The 19,607-nt window shown below is 32.0% G+C and overlaps 1 protein-coding gene across 1 annotated transcript in view; it reads right to left on the bottom strand.

The window, feature by feature from the left end:
- Positions 1-19,607, bottom strand: part of LOC124532779 (tetratricopeptide repeat protein 28) — an 84,666-nt gene that overhangs the window by 47,141 nt on the left and 17,918 nt on the right. Inside the window, exons 3-5 of the mRNA XM_047107847.1 lie at positions 7,609-7,778; positions 7,160-7,263; positions 4,600-4,802 (exon numbers count right to left, since the gene is read on the bottom strand). Coding sequence (XP_046963803.1) covers positions 4,600-4,802; positions 7,160-7,263; positions 7,609-7,778 — 477 coding nt within the window. The remainder of the gene's footprint in view (positions 1-4,599; positions 4,803-7,159; positions 7,264-7,608; positions 7,779-19,607) is intronic.

Genomic DNA, 19,607 nt, shown 5'->3' with positions numbered 1-19,607 from the left:
GCGAACACCTTCGTGGTTTTAAGGTTAACAAAAAATGCATTTGTTACACCCGGATAAGAGCAAAAAGGTCAGATCAATAACAAAGGATTGCCGAAATACAAATACCTGAATCTAATCGTTGTAATAATCGTCTACCTTATTTTATGCCATCTAATGCCGATCCAACATAATGAATACCTACTGTAATGTGTCGGAGCGATAAAAAATAATAGTGTTAAAGCAAAAAAATTAATAAAAGTCTAACAAAACGCCGAGGAAGTTGTTAAGACGAACGAGTTTAAAAACATAAAACTTTGCCTAATTATTTTGTCTACAGTATCGTGTAATGATTTTTCACAGCGCTTCGTACAGTCAACAAAATCAAGTCACTGTTTAGTTCAAATTTCCGGTGGATATAAGGACGGCCATTTTGAAATAGCCTCCATTTTGACCATTCACGTCTCCCTGCCTATCAACTGTCGTCCAGATTGTATGTAAATGCGCGGGGGTCGTGTATTTATGGTGCTTTGATCACTCAGCCCCATTGTTTGCCCGTTAAATGCGCCGAAAAATGTTCAGATGTCCGACAGCCGGTGGAATGTATGCAAATGGTGCGCGCAATGCAAAATTCTTCAAGCCTTCCACTTACAACGATCGAGCTCAGTTTTGCTTTCCTTTTCTTTGTTTGTATGTTATTAGTGTGGGTTATTTAAATAATCCTCGTAAGGATTGTTGACTTAATGTAGACTGATGTAGTGATAAAACGTATAATAAAATAAAAGGCTTACATACGAGTCCGATTTTAATGACTTATGTTATTATTTCGTAATAAAAGATCGACAACGACCTCTTGCTACAGTTTTTTTAAGCTGTATAATTATAATCTTTTGCGTATATCTATATGTACAAAAAAGTGATATATATAAAGCAACGTGGTCGTAAGCGGTCGGTATTACTTGAAGCGAGTATCAGATGTTTAAACGGGCCGGTGACAGTTTAAATAAGGTTTAAATAAACTTAAATTCGACGGTTCGACAGCGGTCTCACGAGTCACATTACTTTATACCACTTCACTGCATACTTACGTTCGTTTTTTTAAAGAAAATAACGATGGTATTTTCTTTGGTTCATTTTGGATAAAGTTAACATTGAGCAGCAATTGATAATGCTGATAAACTCGTCAGTGAGAACCTATTATAGTATGAGAGCAGAAGTTTCCCAGTGATTACACATGATTGTAAAGTGAAGATTGCGCTTCCAAATCCAGACAAACATTAATGATTTTTTTTTTAAATCAAAAGAACTGTAGCAATGTTCAATTATGAGGAATTTATAATATTCCCTCAAGAGGAGATTTTGCGATTGCGCTTGACGCTTCTTTTTAATCACTGATTTTCGTGTGAATTACTTGTGTTTATAGACCATTTCGGTAATACCGTAAGGAATGCCTGCATGTTACGGACGAAATTCTGTCACGTAATTATGCATATACCCGCATCGATGCAGTATGGTGAAATAAAAATATGACTTAGCCCAGGAGGGTATACACTAGCAGGCTTTAATTTTAATGCATGTAAAGGAAATCAATCTGATACGTAAATAACAAATATCAATAATGACAAATATTACCTTTTATAATTGTCCTAGTTGTTTAGTATAAAATCAAAAGTAACCTATTTCCTTTTCTGGGTTCTAGCTTGCTTCATAAAAAATTAATTAAATTCGGTGTTTCAGCCGTGAAAGCGTAACAAACATAGTCACTTTCGAATAGTTACTTCGTTATGTGCATTCAGCCTTAAAGCCTGTTTACGAAAGAAAAAGACAATCTAAAATTATGATAGTCAATATATGTAAGTATTTGTGTGCGTGCGAATACGTGCATGTGTGTGTTTAGCGTCTATATGATATTCTATTACACAATTTAAATATTTAAAGGAAGGAGATACACGCAACAAATATATATCGAAAAAAGTTTAAGAGAATATTTTCCAAAATTGAACTAACGAACGGCCGTTGAATGTTGTCAAATATTTTACGTACACACAGTGAGATTTAAAACGTTGACGTTTTTGCTTATAAAAAGCATTAATGATCACAAAGTGGCTCATTGCATTTACGATATTTACTTCAGCAACAAAGTAATAAACATTTATACAACTTATCTTTACAATCCTTCAGGACCGACCTGCCTTTTATAGCGAAGTTTTTATAGAACAGAAATTACACTTTCGATATTACTGTACCAAGTTTTATTACGCTAAGTTTACGATTTAATTAAAGGGTCTATATTAACAATTTCAATACAGAAGTATATGATGGAATACTTGAACGAACAATGGGAGATTCTTTTAAACAATTTACCTTCGATTTGCAGTCTATTAAGATATATATTAAACTATAGGGTTTATTGATTGCCTTAACGTAATCACTAGCAAATCTATTACGTAAATATGTAACAAATTCAAGTAATCATTTATAGTATAGTAAAAAAGACGCTTCTCGCCATTTGTAGATCTTTTAAACTACGCAACGAATTTTAATGCAGTTTTTCCCAATATACTAAACATAGAGTGATTCAAAAGGAAGGTTAATTTACATAACATATTATATATCATAGTTGAGAAAAAGCGAAGAATTTCAACTTTACTATAAAGTTTTATAGTTTTACTGATACTCTGTAATTCATATAGTGGAAAAGAGTAACTTCTGAGTTTCTTAGTTTTTTTTACTTTAGAGGAGTTATTTGATTTGACTGAGAGACCTTGATCATTTATGAAATTCTATGTTATAACAAGCAGTACAAATTAACAAATGAAATTCGAAATTTAAATGTAAAGATTTATTATTTTATCGTAATTAGTAAATTGGCAGATTTGTGTATTGCCAAGTTGAGACAACGTACAGTGTAATAATTTAAGGCATCAAATCCAGCCAAGTCAGTGACCTTGTTATGTACTAAATTTAATCTTCTTAACGAGATGCGTTTTGGGAGATGTATTTCCGCTCGTTTCAATCAAATACAACCCAGAGGGCCGTTTATTAACTTTCGAAGTCACATGTTACAGACATATAGGAGTAATGTTAACGGTTCGTCACTAGTAACTCAAATACGATCGGTTACTGGTGTACAATAATGATTTATTTAATAAAATATCCAAATCATTTTTTAATATTGTCGTATACAACGCGTATTTTTTACGGTAATAATGTGTATTAACGAGATGTTTGATTTTATAAAGTTTTGTCTAATTTTTTAGGCATTCGGAATTTAAGATTTTTTTTTCTTTATGCAATCACTCGTTATTTGTTTCTCTGACAATTTATCAAACGATTCACCGTAGATATGATTAATACTACTTTTAAAAAACATGTTATTTTAAACAATGATGTCTTTATGAGACTAATCGAAATGTGACGTCTCGAAGAGAGATTGACAGGTTTATTAGTTCCAAAGAAATGTAAGAGTTTAACTAGCCATTTATAATTCAAAGATTAAAAGTTTTAGTAATGTTATTTCAAAGATAATGATTGAATGAATCACGGTTGTGGGATAATTGACTGATTGTCATCATGTGAAAAATGAAGTAGGTAGTATGGGTTTTTTTTATACTTAAAGCAAAGGCACACGGTTGTTATACACAATTAAGAAGTTAAAGTTTTTATTGTAATAAAAATTGTAAAAATTAATATAAAGGATCTTTTTTTTTATAAACTTATAGCAAAGGCACACGATTATAATGCACAAATTAGACATTAAGTGTTTTTTGTTATGAAATGTATAAAAAGTAATATTCTTCATCTTAAAATTCAAATGGTATGAAATATTCTACGTGGCCAATTAATATAATGAATATAATTTCATACACTATATATTTTACTACATTAAAAAATAATAAAACCTCTCGAAACAAGCGGCGTCGGAGGTTGTATTATAAAAAACACAATTTATAAAAAAATATTATAAGTCTCGGTGGACGTGTCGGGAATAACAATCCGATGAAGTTTAATGAAACTTGGTATAAACATGACATAAAAAAAAACAAACAGAAGCTTAGCATGGTTTAGTCATAAAAGCTGCGTTATAATATAAACATTATATAAAATGGTTTTACATTCCAGTAAATTATACAGACAAACAAAGGTAATTGAAAACTACATAGGTGCAAAAATGTAATCCATATTTTCTTGTGAATGTTCTTTAAGTTTCATGTGTATTGGCTTAGCAACTTTTTCAGTAAGGTATTACAAAGAAACACCTACTTATTTATCACATAGATTTACGATCATGCCATTTTATTTAGTAGCGTTTTGTTTAGTTTAGCTTGGAGAACTTTAAAAAAATTAAATATACTTAGATACTTAAATGTAGTGTGTATTTAGATTATATACTGGTTAATTATCTATGTATTTAGGATATAATTTATTTATTGATATACAATACATGTATTCTATATTTACTTTTATGTATTAGTTTTAATGTTATTTTATTAATTATTATTGCACCACCTACTGTATATTCTATATAAGAGCTGGCTATGGCGACAAGGTTGCCAAAATTGTGTACCTTGCTTATTTAGGCTTATCCGAGTTGTATTAATTTTTACAATAAATTATACTTACCGATATCAGTACAAATGGTGATTGATCTAATTTCATGGCTTCCAGCTGCCTGAATGTAGGTTCCAAGGTCGTTCGTAATGGAGACTTGAGGGAAGCTTCCACGAGGGCTGCCAGTAGCTGCCGCGATGACGGCTCCACTCCCAGCCCTGAGCTGAAGGCCGCGAGAGCCTCGCCGTGACGGCCGAGGCATTGGAGTGCGACGCCTTGAGATTAAATAACATTCCTTTTAAAAAAATGTTCGTAGAATACATATAAATATAAAGTCGAGATGGCCCAGTGGTTACAACGCGTGCATCTTAACAGATGATTGCTGGTTCAAACCCAGGCAAGCACTGACTTTTCATGTGCTTAATTTGTGTTTGTAATTCATCTCGATCTCGGCAGTGAAGGAAAACATCGTGAGGAAACCTGCATGTGTCTAATTTCAACGAAATTGTGACATGGATAACCACCAACCCACATTGGAACCACCACGTTCCAAATGATCCAAAACCTTCTCCGCAAAAAGAGAGGGGGGGGGGGCTTGGCCCAACAGAGGAAAATTTACATATTAATTTATCGCTAAGAAAATACACATGTAGATTGATATAGCATTAAAGATATATTTTAGAATATTGATTAATTACCGGACAGGTAACTTGACTTGGAATACATTTAGTAATCAGTTTATTACGATTTTTGTAATGCTTTTGGTATTCAACTTCCCTCCATATTCGCGGTTAACCTACGTTGGTTGGTTAATACACGATTGCCCCTAAAAATGAGTGTGTTTTTTTTCAGTGTTCATGTACGAATCTGTGTGAGTTTCTTTATTTCACCATTACTTTTAAGTGCCTGAACAAATTTGGATGTATGGAGTATAGTTAGAATGCCTCGTCAGGAGTTTTACTATATTTTTATTTACTTTTTAGTGTAGTTCGTCTTTCGACAGCGCGATCGTCTTTTTTTTAGATGTCGTCAACATTTCTTTACATTTTTATTTAGCACCACCTTTTAGTATGTGGAAGTCTAATTTTGCTAGTGAATTGTAAACCAGTTTCAATTAAAACGACAAACTGAAATTTTACATACACATTGTGAGGTGAGTACTATGAGTTTAATAAACTCATGAATTTATAAATTATATTCGTTTTATATACAAATATAAATCTTTAGGTAAAAAACAATTAAAGATACTCAATCATATTTACTTAATTCTTGAAAATAACTAAACAGACAAACAATGACAAACCGTTTATATTGTTTTAAGTCAGAAGATATCATTAAGAACATTTAAATAGAAATTATTTTAAACATAGCGTGATAGATCAATCGCTTTCTAGAAAAGCATTGGTTGTTAAATAATACAAGGTATGATATTAGGAGTTAACACAGATATCTCAAGCCTGACACATTGAGTTCAAGTAAAACAATTGCTTGAGACCATAAAGCGGCCCAGCCCACACCGGGAGATTGATAAGTGTTCATTACCTCCGCTTTCTGTGCTGCTCCAGATTACAGTGAAACGTGCGTAATGCTTGTACTTGGGTTTTTTGCTATAAACAATTTATAATATACCCGTTACAATTTTATGAAGGAAATGAGCGTTTTAATGGTTACACTTGAGTAGTTAATGAGCATCAGTAATTATTTTCATTTATTTAATGAAAAAACTTTAATATAGTGAAATAATTCATGAAGGCGGTACTACCTACAACTATTTGAATAGTATTCAATCATTCCGTAGTATAAAACAAAGTCGCTTACCATTGTCTTTCCCTATGAATGCTAATATCTTTAAAATTACGCAACGGATTTTGAAGCGGGTTTTTTAAGAGATAGAGCGATTCGAGATTAAGAATTTTGTATATACATACATGGACAGTATAGTAAAGAAAGAAGAAAAGATCTCTTCTATATTTTGTATCAATTTTGTACCGGTGTGAAGCCAGGTGCTTAGTATTACATATTGAAATGTTATGTAATTGTTATATGTAAAACGTTTGATAAAAATGAATTAATACGTTATAATCTAAAAGTGGTATATTGTACCCGTGCGAAGCCGGGCAAGTAATAAGCAAGTAATTAATAAGGAAATGTTAGATCAGTCTGCGACAAGTTATTAACCGCGAAACATATACGACTCCACTTAATTTCACAATTTACATAATTAAAATAAATGTTATGCAAAAAGTAATACGGTAAATAGACGCACAATAGCGACTACAAAGAAAAATATAATTCAGAAAGTTGCACGCAATACACATTATGTGATATTATTATGTTTTCACGATATCGCGGCACCGGCGCAGGCGCAGCGTAACGACTCCACATAACAATACGCAATTTCGTTCAACAAGTATTATTAATTTAATTGGCGTATATATCAGTACTTTGATTTCTTTTTAAGGTGAACTTAATTAGCATATTTATGTATTTTCGAATCGATGGCTGCTTCTCTATGGATTTCACAGACTACCAAAAGTGTTTTCTTTTAAATAACACATAGTTATTGAAAATTGTATTTTTATATGGAAGACTAATATGATTATATAAAATTTATTGTCATTTTTAATCTTACCCTGTCTGTAATAGGCTTTCGGCCAATTTGGGCAGAGTTCGCGAGCTCGCGTAGCATCTTGGAGTGCGGCTGCGAATTGTCCTTGTTTAAGCCTAGCTGCTGATCTGTATGAAATAAAAGGTATACTGATAAACTATATATTATATATATTATATATATACTGATAAACATAATTATAATAGCATTAGTCGTCATATTCAATTTAATGTTTTAAAAAATGAGAAATCTCGAACACATAAAATTTTAGGCAAATTGTGTGCTCGAAAAACCTGTCGTGAAATAGAGATTTCTAACTCTCTATTCTATAAATGTTAGCGTTGGGTATCTTGTAAAGTAAAAGTAAATTAGACGAGACTAGATTTAAAGTAATACAGTGCTTTAAAAATGTTTATACAAATATTAATTTTAAGTTGAATATTATGCAAATGAAGAAAGTGAATGTTACTCACCTGTTGCTATATAGTATATGGTTAGCAGGATCTAAGGTCAAGGCATCCGTGTACAAGGCAACGGCCGTGGAGAAGTCACCAGCTTGACAGGCCGCGTTTGAAGCCCTCACTTTCTCCACGAACAGAGCTCTGGACGCGGCCCCGAGAGACGCCGAGCCGCTTGGCTCTACCTGCAAACAAAACTAGACTTAATTACCCATGCTTAGAGTATATATTAAATATACGTTATTTTCAGGATTGTATTCATTATTGTTCTTGTTTTAAGTCAAGATCGTAAATATTCAACTGTACCTACTACATTGCGTTCTTTGTGTTAAAATGAAAATTTTATATCGAATAAAAGTATGCATGTGTAGGTTTTATATTAATTTCATTTATATCATATTTTCTATATGTCAGAACAAACTCGAAGCTCACCGCAGAACATGATAGCGATGTCAGAAAGTGAAACATGTGAGGTTACACGCATCAATATCACGTATCGCCATAACTTAAGTTTCCGCCGAAAAAATAATGTTTATTTTAAATGCACATCCAACGCGTATATGATCCCACATATATATATTATCATATTTATGTTGTTTTCCTATCAAATCAAATCAAAATAAACTTTATTCAAGTAGGCTTTCACAAGCACTTTTGAATCGTCATTTCACAATTAAGTGAAGCTACCACCGGTTCGGAAAGTAGATTCTACCGAGAAGAACCGGCAAGACACAGTAGTTACTCTTTTTTAACATTTAAAAATTACAGAAGCATGTTAGTTAAATACAATTATTTAAATTAATATATCTGCTTGGAAGTCAACAGGTATTATAACTCCACGCTTTTTTATCATGTATAAAATCTTGTATCGAATAATATACTTTTCTACCAATGTATTTTTTACAAACGATTTGAATTTACGAAACGGCAAAGTTAAAAATGTCCAAAACCTTTCTTCTGGTATATAAAGTAAGCGTACTCATTTAAAATAACTTGTAATGATACGATGCGAAGCCTTTTCCTTTAAAATTTCAAGACTCTATATTATTTTTTGTTACGCTGTACGTTGTAAATCAATCAGTCAAAATATTAGTACTAAATAAAAAATAATAAATCGAATAATGAAAAAATTAAAAAGGTATTAAGTTTCTGTACAATGTATTTAAAAAAAGACTTTAATTAATGATCGCTAAGTCTTCTATTTACTTACAAGATAATTTATACAAAATACATTACGACCACAACTCAAAACGATATCACTATAGGGTGCCTAAATTGGAATCTTTAAACGATTCTTTAAATGTCCAATAAATTAATCGGTTAAAATCGATGGGTTTTATAAATATATCTCCATTAATTGGCGCAGACTTTAATAGTCTGGTTGATTTATCGTTATCAAGCGAGTTCTTGTGGAACGCCGAGTGACGAGAAATGTAAAGTAATTTTATTATTTAATGCCCAAAGAAATGGTTGTTTATATCCTGGCAATAAAAGGTCCAAGTAATTGACTAATGTCGGTTCCGCTGGTGGTTTATATGACATTCTAATTGTGTTGCAAACATTTTTCTTTTAATCCATACTTAATATTATAAATGCGAATGTAACTCTGTCTCTGTCTGTATGTCTGTCTCGCTTTCACGCCAGAATTACTGGACCGATTTATTTGAAATTTGGTATATATATAGCCTAGACCCCGAGAAAGGACATAGGCTTTGTAATTGAAAAAAAAAGTGTTGTAAACAAATAATAAGAAAGTTATATTAAACTAGTCGTTACTCGCTGCTTTGCTTGCGTAGGAAATATGAATTTATTTAGAATTTTACTTAAAATATTACATTGTTGTTTACAACGACAACAACAACCTGTAAATTTCCCACTGCTCGGTTAAGACCTCCTTTTGAGAAGGTTCGGAACATATTCCAAAACGCTGTTCGTATACGGGTTGGTGGAATACATATGTCTTTTTTTTTAAGGCATAGGTGGCAAACGAGCAGGAGGCTCATCTGATGGAAAGTGACTACCACCGCCCATGGACATCTGCAACACCAGGGGGCTTGCAGGTGCGTTGCCGGCCTTTCAAAAATGAGTACGCTCTTTTCTTGAAGGTTCCCATGTCGTATCGGTTCGGAAAAACCGCCGGCGAAAGCTGGTTCCACAAAGTGGTTGTGCGAGGCAGAAAATGTCTGAGAAATCGCGCTGCTGTGGATTTTTGGACATCAAGGTTGTGCGGGTGAAACTAGACGTGACCTATTTATTATATGTGGCAGAAATTCTTTGAAATTAGACATATGCAGGTTTTATCACGATATTACGATTAAGCACATGCATATACAATGGTGCAGGCCTGGGTTTGAAACTGCGATTATCGATTAAGATGCACGCGTTCTAACCAATGGGCCATCTCAGCTTTTACAGGCATCTATCAAATTTTAATTATAAATTATTAATAAATTTGAAGTTGTATTACAAAATAAAAAAGATCTGTCTCTGATTAAGGAAATTTAAGGAGGATTTTAGTCTAAGTCAAGTTAGTCTCTTAAGCCAATTTTGACATAAATCGGTGATGTATTATCAAATTAAATTGAACGTTGTAAAAGAAATAAAAATAATTTCAGGGATGATCTTATGAAAGTTGCGAGATTTTTATAAGTATTATAAGTTTTATTATAGTTATTTTCACAACGAAAGTAATTTTTTATCATGTATTTTACTTACTGTTGAAAGTAAAAGTACAGACAACAAAATAAGCGCGGATTTTGACAAACTCGATACAACTAAATAAAAACTAAGTATGTTTTGCTATCGACGGAATTCTCTCAAAACGGTTACCTGTATTCATGACTATTACATATACATTTTATTATATGTAAATTCTATTCACGATACGGCAGCGCCGCGCCGCCTTCGTATCTTACCTTATACTTTAAAAGTATATCTCATATCTTATAATCTTTACCGAGAAAGCGGCATAAAATATAAAACTTTCATAAATATTTACAAATCAAAATGATGTGTGTCACCACAACAAAGCATAAGGACTCCACGACGACGTGGTCAATAATAAGTAGCTAATAAAAACACATTGTCAACGCGCTACTGAATTCCGAAGTCCCAAAAAACCGGTTAAGTTCGAATAGGCCGAGACTGAGGGTTCCTTATCGTGATTTTTTTTAACATAGATCTAAGTATTAATTATGTTATCGTATTACCTGTTGTGACTGCCTTTATTTGACGTTTTTATTTAGCAATAAATTAAAAAGTATTGATGCAGCTAATTTCATAGTTTTACGATGGCATTCTTCGATCGTAAAGCGATAGTAATATATTTAAATACATATAAAAAATTAAACAAGCCGATTTCTATCTCAAAATTACAGTAACTTTCGTATTATATTATATTTGATAGGTGTTGCTTTATAAAACAATTTATAACTTTCTTTCAAGTATTCCATGAATGAAACCGTAAATTGGAACGCGTTCCAAAACAAAGTCATAATTTGAATCTTTGAATGTTGGCGGTTTTTCGTAATGGAACCCCAAAGGAATATTCTAAATTTGAAACGAGCAGCGCGGCGTGAGGCGCGTCCACCACCTGCGCTATCTAGCTGAGCGCATCGGAAGCGAGAATATTTTTTTCTCACGGACCGCATTCCCGGCTCCACTATAAACTTTAGAGCGCGTATCTTACCTCAGCGCACGTAATACACCGTTGCGTCACACTTGCTCCAGCATAATGGAGCTTCAGACACGCACGTAATGTATGACGAATTATGCGATATTTCGATTGTTGGTTTTTTATCTCGCGTCGATCCACGTACGCCCTTTTACCTTTGGCCTCAACTCATTGTTTCTTTGAGATGTTTTTAAATAACTTTTAGACGTGACCTATTTATTCAATGTTGTAGTTTAATAAAATAACCATACAGACGAAGAAGAAGAGATTTCTACACCTCAACATCCGTATTCAATATTGCGTTACACTTGCTTATTGTTTATCAAAATAATAGAACCAGCTATAAACTTTTTATAAAATAAATAAAATTTTAACAAAAAGAAAAACCGACTTCAAACAAAACAGTATTTTAAAACAAATTAAAATGCACTAAAAAGTAATAAAAATAATTGCATATTGAACATATTTTTGAGAGTCCTCCTAGGTAAAATGAAATGAAAAATATTAGACTACTTAAAAGTCGATTTACGATTATATAATGTAGTTATAGTTATTGTTATATTTGGAGCGGCATAAACTACAAGGTACCACCCTCGAATTAGCTGTAATCGACCTCAGTAAAAAAACTTTGCAAAAGAGCTATTCGTATGCTATGTCGTACATCATATGACATCACATCATATACACAAAATTTGATTAAAGACAGAAAGAAATTCTGTCCCAAATCGCACCCTAACTGTAAGCCGTTTAGGAGTTCCGTCAATACATAGTATAAAACAAAGTCGCTTTCTCTGTCCCTATATCTTTAAAACTACGCAACGGATTTTGATGTGGTTTTTTTTAATAGATAGTGTAATTCAAGGGGAAGGTTTGTGTATATAATATATGAACAATATAGTAAAGAAACACTGACAATTTTAGAAGTTTGCAATGTGATGTCGTAAATAAACAAATTCTTTAGTATATTTAGTATCAGTATTGCACCCGTGAGAAGTCGGGGCGGGTCGCTAGTTGATTATAATATTCGATTATGACAATTACATGAACATAACCACGTTCCGGAAGGTGATTCAAATATCCAAGTAACCCATAAATAAAAGATTCAACCGAGTATTGCTAACGTGCTCCTCAGAATTGTTCCGTTCCCTCCCGTTCCCTTAATTTGTCATGGATCCTGTGCTCAGAACCTTACCAAACTTTCACCAAACTACCCTTAAAGTATATCCTTTATAATAAAAAAAGAATCATCAAAATTGGTTAACGTGATTTTGAGTTATTCACCTATTTGTCGCGCATATACATAATGCAAATTTAAGACTTATGTCGTTTTCATACGGATAACATCATCGGAAAAAAATGGGACCCCACGGGAAGCACTACCTTTCAAACAAAAAAAAAAAATTATCAAAATCGGTCCACCCAGTAAAAAGTTATGAGGTAACAAACATAAAAAAAAAATACAGATGAATTGATAACCTCCTCCTTTTTGAAGTCGGTTGAAAATAGTTACTTACTAATAGGTTCTGATTACTAGTTGTGGTCTTCATCATCAGTTCCACTTCATCAAATGTCACTTTTCGTGAGCATATGACCAAGGCACTTTGAATAAAACCGAAATCACTATAGGTGTGCCTATAAAATTTGAGGAGTTCCCTCGATTTCTCCAGGATCCCATCATCAGATCCTGATCTCCTGACAATGAGACCACCTGTAAAACATGTCCTTTCAAACAAAAAAAGAATTGTCAAAATCGGCCCAGCCATCTTCGAGTAATTCGGTAACATACATAAAAAATAAAAAAAAAAAGGCCCCGACGAATTGAGAACCTCCTCCTTTTTTTGAAGTCGGTTAATAATAATGACTGTCTGATTAATTGTGTTACTTTTCGGTTCTTCTTGGTAAAACTGCATACATCGTTATCCGAATTTAATGCAATATTCTAATACGACAATTCAATAGTATTAGGAATACTTCAATAAAAAGCAATGTGTGTAATGACTTTGAAATATATATCGAACACAAAAAGGTCAACTGATATATTCATATTATAAGCGATTCAATTAAGTTGTAACGCTAACTGGAATAATTCCTGAACGCTATGCCTAATTAGACCATTTTGTTCACACTCGAATCTGGTTTTATATTTTATGCGATCACTTGCATTGAACTTCTGACAACTAGAACTAGCATGTATTCAGTAACAGGTTCTAGATAATGTCTAATAAAACCGGCCACGTGCGATTGGGGATCCAGGTACTATTTTAAGTACTGTACTAATAACCTGTATAATAGCTATAATAGTAAAATTAAATTAAATTATTGATTTGGCGTATGAGTACCTATTACACAACACATACATATACACTAAGTACCTATCAGTTTTTTATACTTTTTCAATAATAACATATATATATATAACTAAAAAATAATATTATTAGTATAATAATTATGGTCTGGCGTAAAAAAATGAACAAAATGAAAAACACACTGTAGCTAAATTCCCAAAAAAGTGCCTGTGTCGAATGATGGTAAAAATGCTCGTAGAATTTCCCCTTTTTAACGCATTTCCAATCCTCTAGGTGTAAAATTAACCAGCCTTCCTGTCACTCGTGGAAGCAGTGAGGTGAGACTTAAATAAATAAAGTATGTACTAACAAGCATTATTGTAAAAAAAGAAAAACAGAAAAAATGATCACTAATTTTTTATTATATGCAGTTACAATGATGAGAACTGCCTATTTACAAGTGGCAAGTAAGTGTTTGCAAGATTTAAAGAACGTATCAAATACCTTCTCTATATGTAAAAGAATTATTATTTGAAAACGTAAATTTTACAGCATATGTATTTGCAAAGTAAAATAAAAAAGATGCTGTCAAAAATTTTCGTTTTTTTTTTATCAAAACCTTACCCGAAGACCTTTCTCTACTAGACCTGGTCGATTTATTATTGACACATAATAACATTTTAACTTTACCATGAAGTTCGTATAAGGTGCTTTTATAAAATAAAAGCCTCACATGTAATTCGTTTGGGATGTACACATTCGAATAAATTTATCGCCTTGTAATTTCTGATGTAAGCCAATATCGTTCTTTCAGGACTCGCCGGGTTCATTACCAGCACGTTTATCACAACTTGGACAGTACAAAGCCGTGTAATGACTTCGAATTGTTTCGGCCATCTTGAAAAATGAGCGACGTAACCGACCCTTATGCGCTTTATTAAAATTTCGTTTAAAGAGGCGCCTGATGACTGGGACCGACGTTTTGTGTAATTATTTTTGCTTGAAACCACCTTTCGTTCATTTCGAGATACTTCTCATGCCCGCCCAGCGCTTATTAAATAATAAATTTGGAATCCTATGTATCGCCGTTGTTGGTAATTGGACTCAGTGCGGAAAGGTTTATCTTAAATCTATAATTGTTGTTTAAGTGTTGTTTCGCTACACGCTTTTTGTTTTACGTTTACGGTTAAATTCGTTTGTCTGGTGAAACGCTAAAGGGTTTAACAGTAATTAAAAATAATATCAAGTATTTCGAAATTACTTAAACTTAGTTGAGTTTAATCCATCTTTTAAATTATTTTATATAAAGAGAGTTAATATTTAATAAATATTAATATGCCAATGATAGATAAAACAAATATTTTTTTAATATTTTTTAATTCTCATTTAGAGGAATATAAATTGACTGCAAGTGCATACTCCTTTAGTATGTGAAGACAGAAACAGGTTATGCCTATCATAAAAAAAGCAGGAGGAAATATAAAACCTCTTTTGGGCACCGAACTCAGGTATGGCTTAAAAAAAAAAAGTAAAAACTTGAACCGTCGGTCACCCTTTGTCTATTTTTTTCCCGTCTATTTTCTCATTGTGTGCCACAATATAATGACGATTTTTACCTGACGAGTGTAAAACAATTAACGTGTTCAGGTTCCGAGACAAATCACACAATAATTGAAGACGAAATTCAATAATCTTTAATAGTTTACACAAATATTATGGCCACGTATTTTTATGGGAAAACTTGTATATACAATATGTTACGGTGTAAACGATTTAACCATACTTTATATCTACAATAAAAATATACAATACATATTTACTTATGTGTATTGACTTAACTAGAGGTAAGGTAAACTAATAACACTTAGTTTCCGACTTCTCAATTTAGTTGTTTTTTTACTGAAATAGTTTGTAATTAAAAGGGAAAAGAGTAATTACTGAGTTTATTGTCGGTTCTTCTCGGTGGAATATAGATTCCAAACCGGTGGTGCTTCTCATTTAATTCATATGTAATAAGACGATTCATAAGCCTTTATGAATTTGAATAGAAAATATTTTGATTTTTGATGTTTACGTTTTATATCTACCCTCCATGAAAATCGGCATGTAGTAATTACTTTATGTTCAATATATTCATACGATAAAATTTAAATTTAGCTGCAATAGTATCTGCGGGGTTTTACTATAAACTTCAATAGCTCGTTCAATGAAGGATATATTAACTCAGCGAAGACGGAACCATCGTATGACAATTTTCTTTTTATTAGAGACAATATTTGCCACTAATTGTACCAAATAAAAATTTATGCAATCAAAATAACCCGTTTTAAAAATTGCTGCTCACCATTTTTAATTATATTGGTTAATATTTGTTCTATTTGCTAATTAAAAAATAACACAATAGAAATGTTTAGTAACAGCAGAACTTGCCTGTGTAATTGAGTACATGAGTAATGAATTACATATGGTAATTTAAGCTTTATGTTAACGATATGTGTATATTAACAAGTGTCTTTTCTCATTAACAATTTATTACGATTCTTCGATTTTAAATTGCTAAGTTGGACACGATTCCGTAAATTCCTGACATACCAGCACAATTAAACCTTCGTGAGCGACCCTTTAACCCTCCGACCTAGAACTGCGCCTTTAGATGACCTGCGATATTCTTGCACCTTATTTACAAAATAATTTCAATAAATATAACACATTCGGTACGAATATAAGATAATATTACACAATAAAGTACGTATCAATGGGGAATTATAAGGACTAAGACCAACCTCACGATAACCTCAATTGTATTCTATTTTAGGTATCAGAATATTACCATATAGTTAAAATACACAGCGAATACACGCTGGATTTCATACTTTTACGCATGGACGAGGTATCTTGAAGTAAATTACTTTTATATAATAGTTTTTGTTCCGGCACGCGTTGGATGGAATGCGCTCGTGACGTTCGGTTTCGCGCGCAATCATGCGCCATGTTGTTTTTGCTGTCAAAATGATAGCTCAGAGGCGTATTGCCCTCACGCTACCGTATTCAGGAATAGCTATTCTGTTATTAATATTTTCACTTTCATTTATGCGAATAAGCATTATAAATATTCGAATATATGTTAAATTAATCGTAGTTGCATGTATTTTTAAAATATATGTGATATAAGAATTTTATTAAATAGAAAATAACCGTTACAAAGCAATGACTTGAATGGCTGCGTTCCAAAGATGAGTAGCGAGTATTATTATAAAAAAAAACGGATATAGCATATTATATTCCTTAGTTGGCAACATCTTTACGGTATAAGGATTTTTTAATGTTTCATTAATTGGTGAAGTCTATGTGCGGATGTGTTCTCTAATATTCCGAATTTGGTTTTTTTTTTAAGAAATAAAAAAATCTGTGATTTTTTTACAAAGCAGTATATTTGCTTACATTTTAAAATACGTATGTACTTATTTCAAAGTATAACATTGAAAAAATTTAAATAACGAATTCCTCTGTCAGATTACGACACGACTGGTCTTTCGGACTAATTTCAAACTTAATTACTGCAATCGTATGAAATTTGTTTCTTCCATTTAATTATATTCAGGCTATTATTACGTCGGACATTATCGCGGATTAAGTGTTCTTTTATTTTTTAAAGTCTTTGAAAACCAGCCAGTGTAGGCGTGGCAGACAACATGTATTTTATAGCTGGTCAGTATATCGACTATAACATTAAACTTTCTTAATACTGACAATATATATCAGTTTTTTGTCGATAACTGGATATAGTGAAAAAAGTTATATTCGTGATATTCACATTCAGTCAATAACATTTTATTGAAATATTTTGAAATATTCTAGCTTTGGTTTAAAAGTAATCACTCATATTTTTGACAATATTTCATTTAAGACTTTAAGTCCTTTTCATTCATTTAAGTCCTTAGATCGCTTTTTTTTTTAAATTTTAAACTTAATATCTTCATGTAGTTCTTGAATTTCGAAAATGGGACTGAAATAATGTGAATATTGTATTAACATTTAATTATTTACACAAACACGACACAATTAATAATTTTTTCCATAAATAATACGATGTAATAACGTTTTTCCATGGTTTATTTTTTAAGTGGTCGTCAAACTATAAGGATGCAAAGGCAGAAATTTTAACGGTCAATAATAACCATTACTCGTGCGAAAAAGCAAACAAAATTTTAAACATCGAAAATTACATTATTCCGCTCGGTTTCTGAACAGGGCGGTCGTAATCGACTAACGCATTTTATAATAACAATCAAGATAGATTATCCGTGATATTAAACAGAGTCGAACTTATATTATGTATGAGCACGGCAGATTGTGATTATCTAGACTTGTATGATAAAACAGGAATGTTGCAGAGTACCATAATAATATATTTTTAAACTGAAATGGTTTGACCAGTTGCAAAAAGAATTCGAAATTTAAAATACTAATGTCGCTATAAATATTGATTGGCACTTATGTTTTATTTGCTTGTCAAAAAAAAAAAGATTCACTTTTGCTATGGTTTCACAAGTTACTCTAAAAATTTAATTTATAATAATCGGATACCTGTATCTGTTTTTTTTTTTGCCTAATAACATTATTTTAACGTTGAAGTTGTATGTGTATCCGAACGCATGTAATAATTTAATAAAGAACGTTGTGTACCGATTCCATCCCTGTGTTTTAAAAGGCAAGGAAGATTGCTTTAATTAGTTATTATACGCACAAGAATGTTGCACGGCTGTGCAGCAGTACATAGCAATCCTGAAATTAGATGAGCACCAAATTAACTGTGTAACCATAACTTGTCTGCGATAATTCACCTGCGAAAATAGACTTTACGATGAAAGCGGAGCATAAACTATATTCCGCTCTCTTGTTTCTTATCTATTAAAGAGTCTTTATAGTTTAATGGATAAAACGTATGTTTTCTATGATGGTCGCTGATTGAAAGCACGTTTAACTCTTACTCCAAGCTAAATATGCGAATTTATTTATTAACATTATTGACTTATTTGAAAAAATAAAATAAAACGTATTCATATATATTCATATATTGTTATTATGAAGTAAATATATGTTAATCAAGAACATTCCTAATATATTTATCTCTAATTTTATAATTTAAAATCTTCCTGACTTTATGTAGTTTTTAGGTAAAAAAAATTAAAATGCAAACATGTGCGAAAATAATGACGCACTCTCTTTTATGAGTTACGGCAATTTAAAGTAGATCTGATCATTAATAACAATTGAGAATTAAGAATAGAATTTTTTTTTATTTGAGGTTATGGTTGACGTTTTAATCCAGTCGTAATGTTCAAATTCATACTCAAATCATTAAACCGAATAATAATGTCATGTTAGTACACTCTTTCAAAGATCAACGAACTCTACACCAAAATATTTGTCTAATATTCTTTTGTTGGACTTGGTAGATTTTTCTGGGTAAGTTTTCCAACGTTATTATAAACGTGTAACTCTTTAACGCTCGATTATGTATATTCCTATATTTAATTATTACTATATTATTAAATAAACGTTAACTTATTGTTGCTATTCGTTACTACGGTTTTATTCGGTTTGGTTTTGTTTTAATAGTCTCATATTATTTTAAAAGTAATATTAAGTTTCATTCGATGATATAATTTAAAAATAGATTATTATTATAAGAGTTTATGATAAATATATACATGTATTTAAAGATAGTGACAGCCTTAAGATATTGGCAATATATATTAACCCTTCCTTTTTTTTTTCTTTTTTTTGTAATATCCGGTTAGGCATATGACTCCCTTCCACCTCATAGTAAAGTGGAAATGGAATCCAAACGGGAAGAAGACTAGTACGCACAGCAAGAATGAGCTGCACTAGTCACCTTCGCCATGCCGGCCCGCAAGATGTCTCTTGACTCCTGCCTTACATCGCCAATGCGCTATCAACCTTATGCAGAGTTATTGTTAATTCCACGTATATTTTTCAGGAGGTGATAGGGGTGACTACTTGCAATAATTTTAACCCCCATATGTATAGTG

The sequence above is a fragment of the Vanessa cardui genome, chromosome 10 (genome assembly GCF_905220365.1).
Source record: "Vanessa cardui chromosome 10, ilVanCard2.1, whole genome shotgun sequence".
NCBI classification, from domain to species: domain Eukaryota; kingdom Metazoa; phylum Arthropoda; class Insecta; order Lepidoptera; family Nymphalidae; genus Vanessa; species Vanessa cardui.
This window is presented reverse-complemented; position numbering and strand designations above follow the sequence as displayed.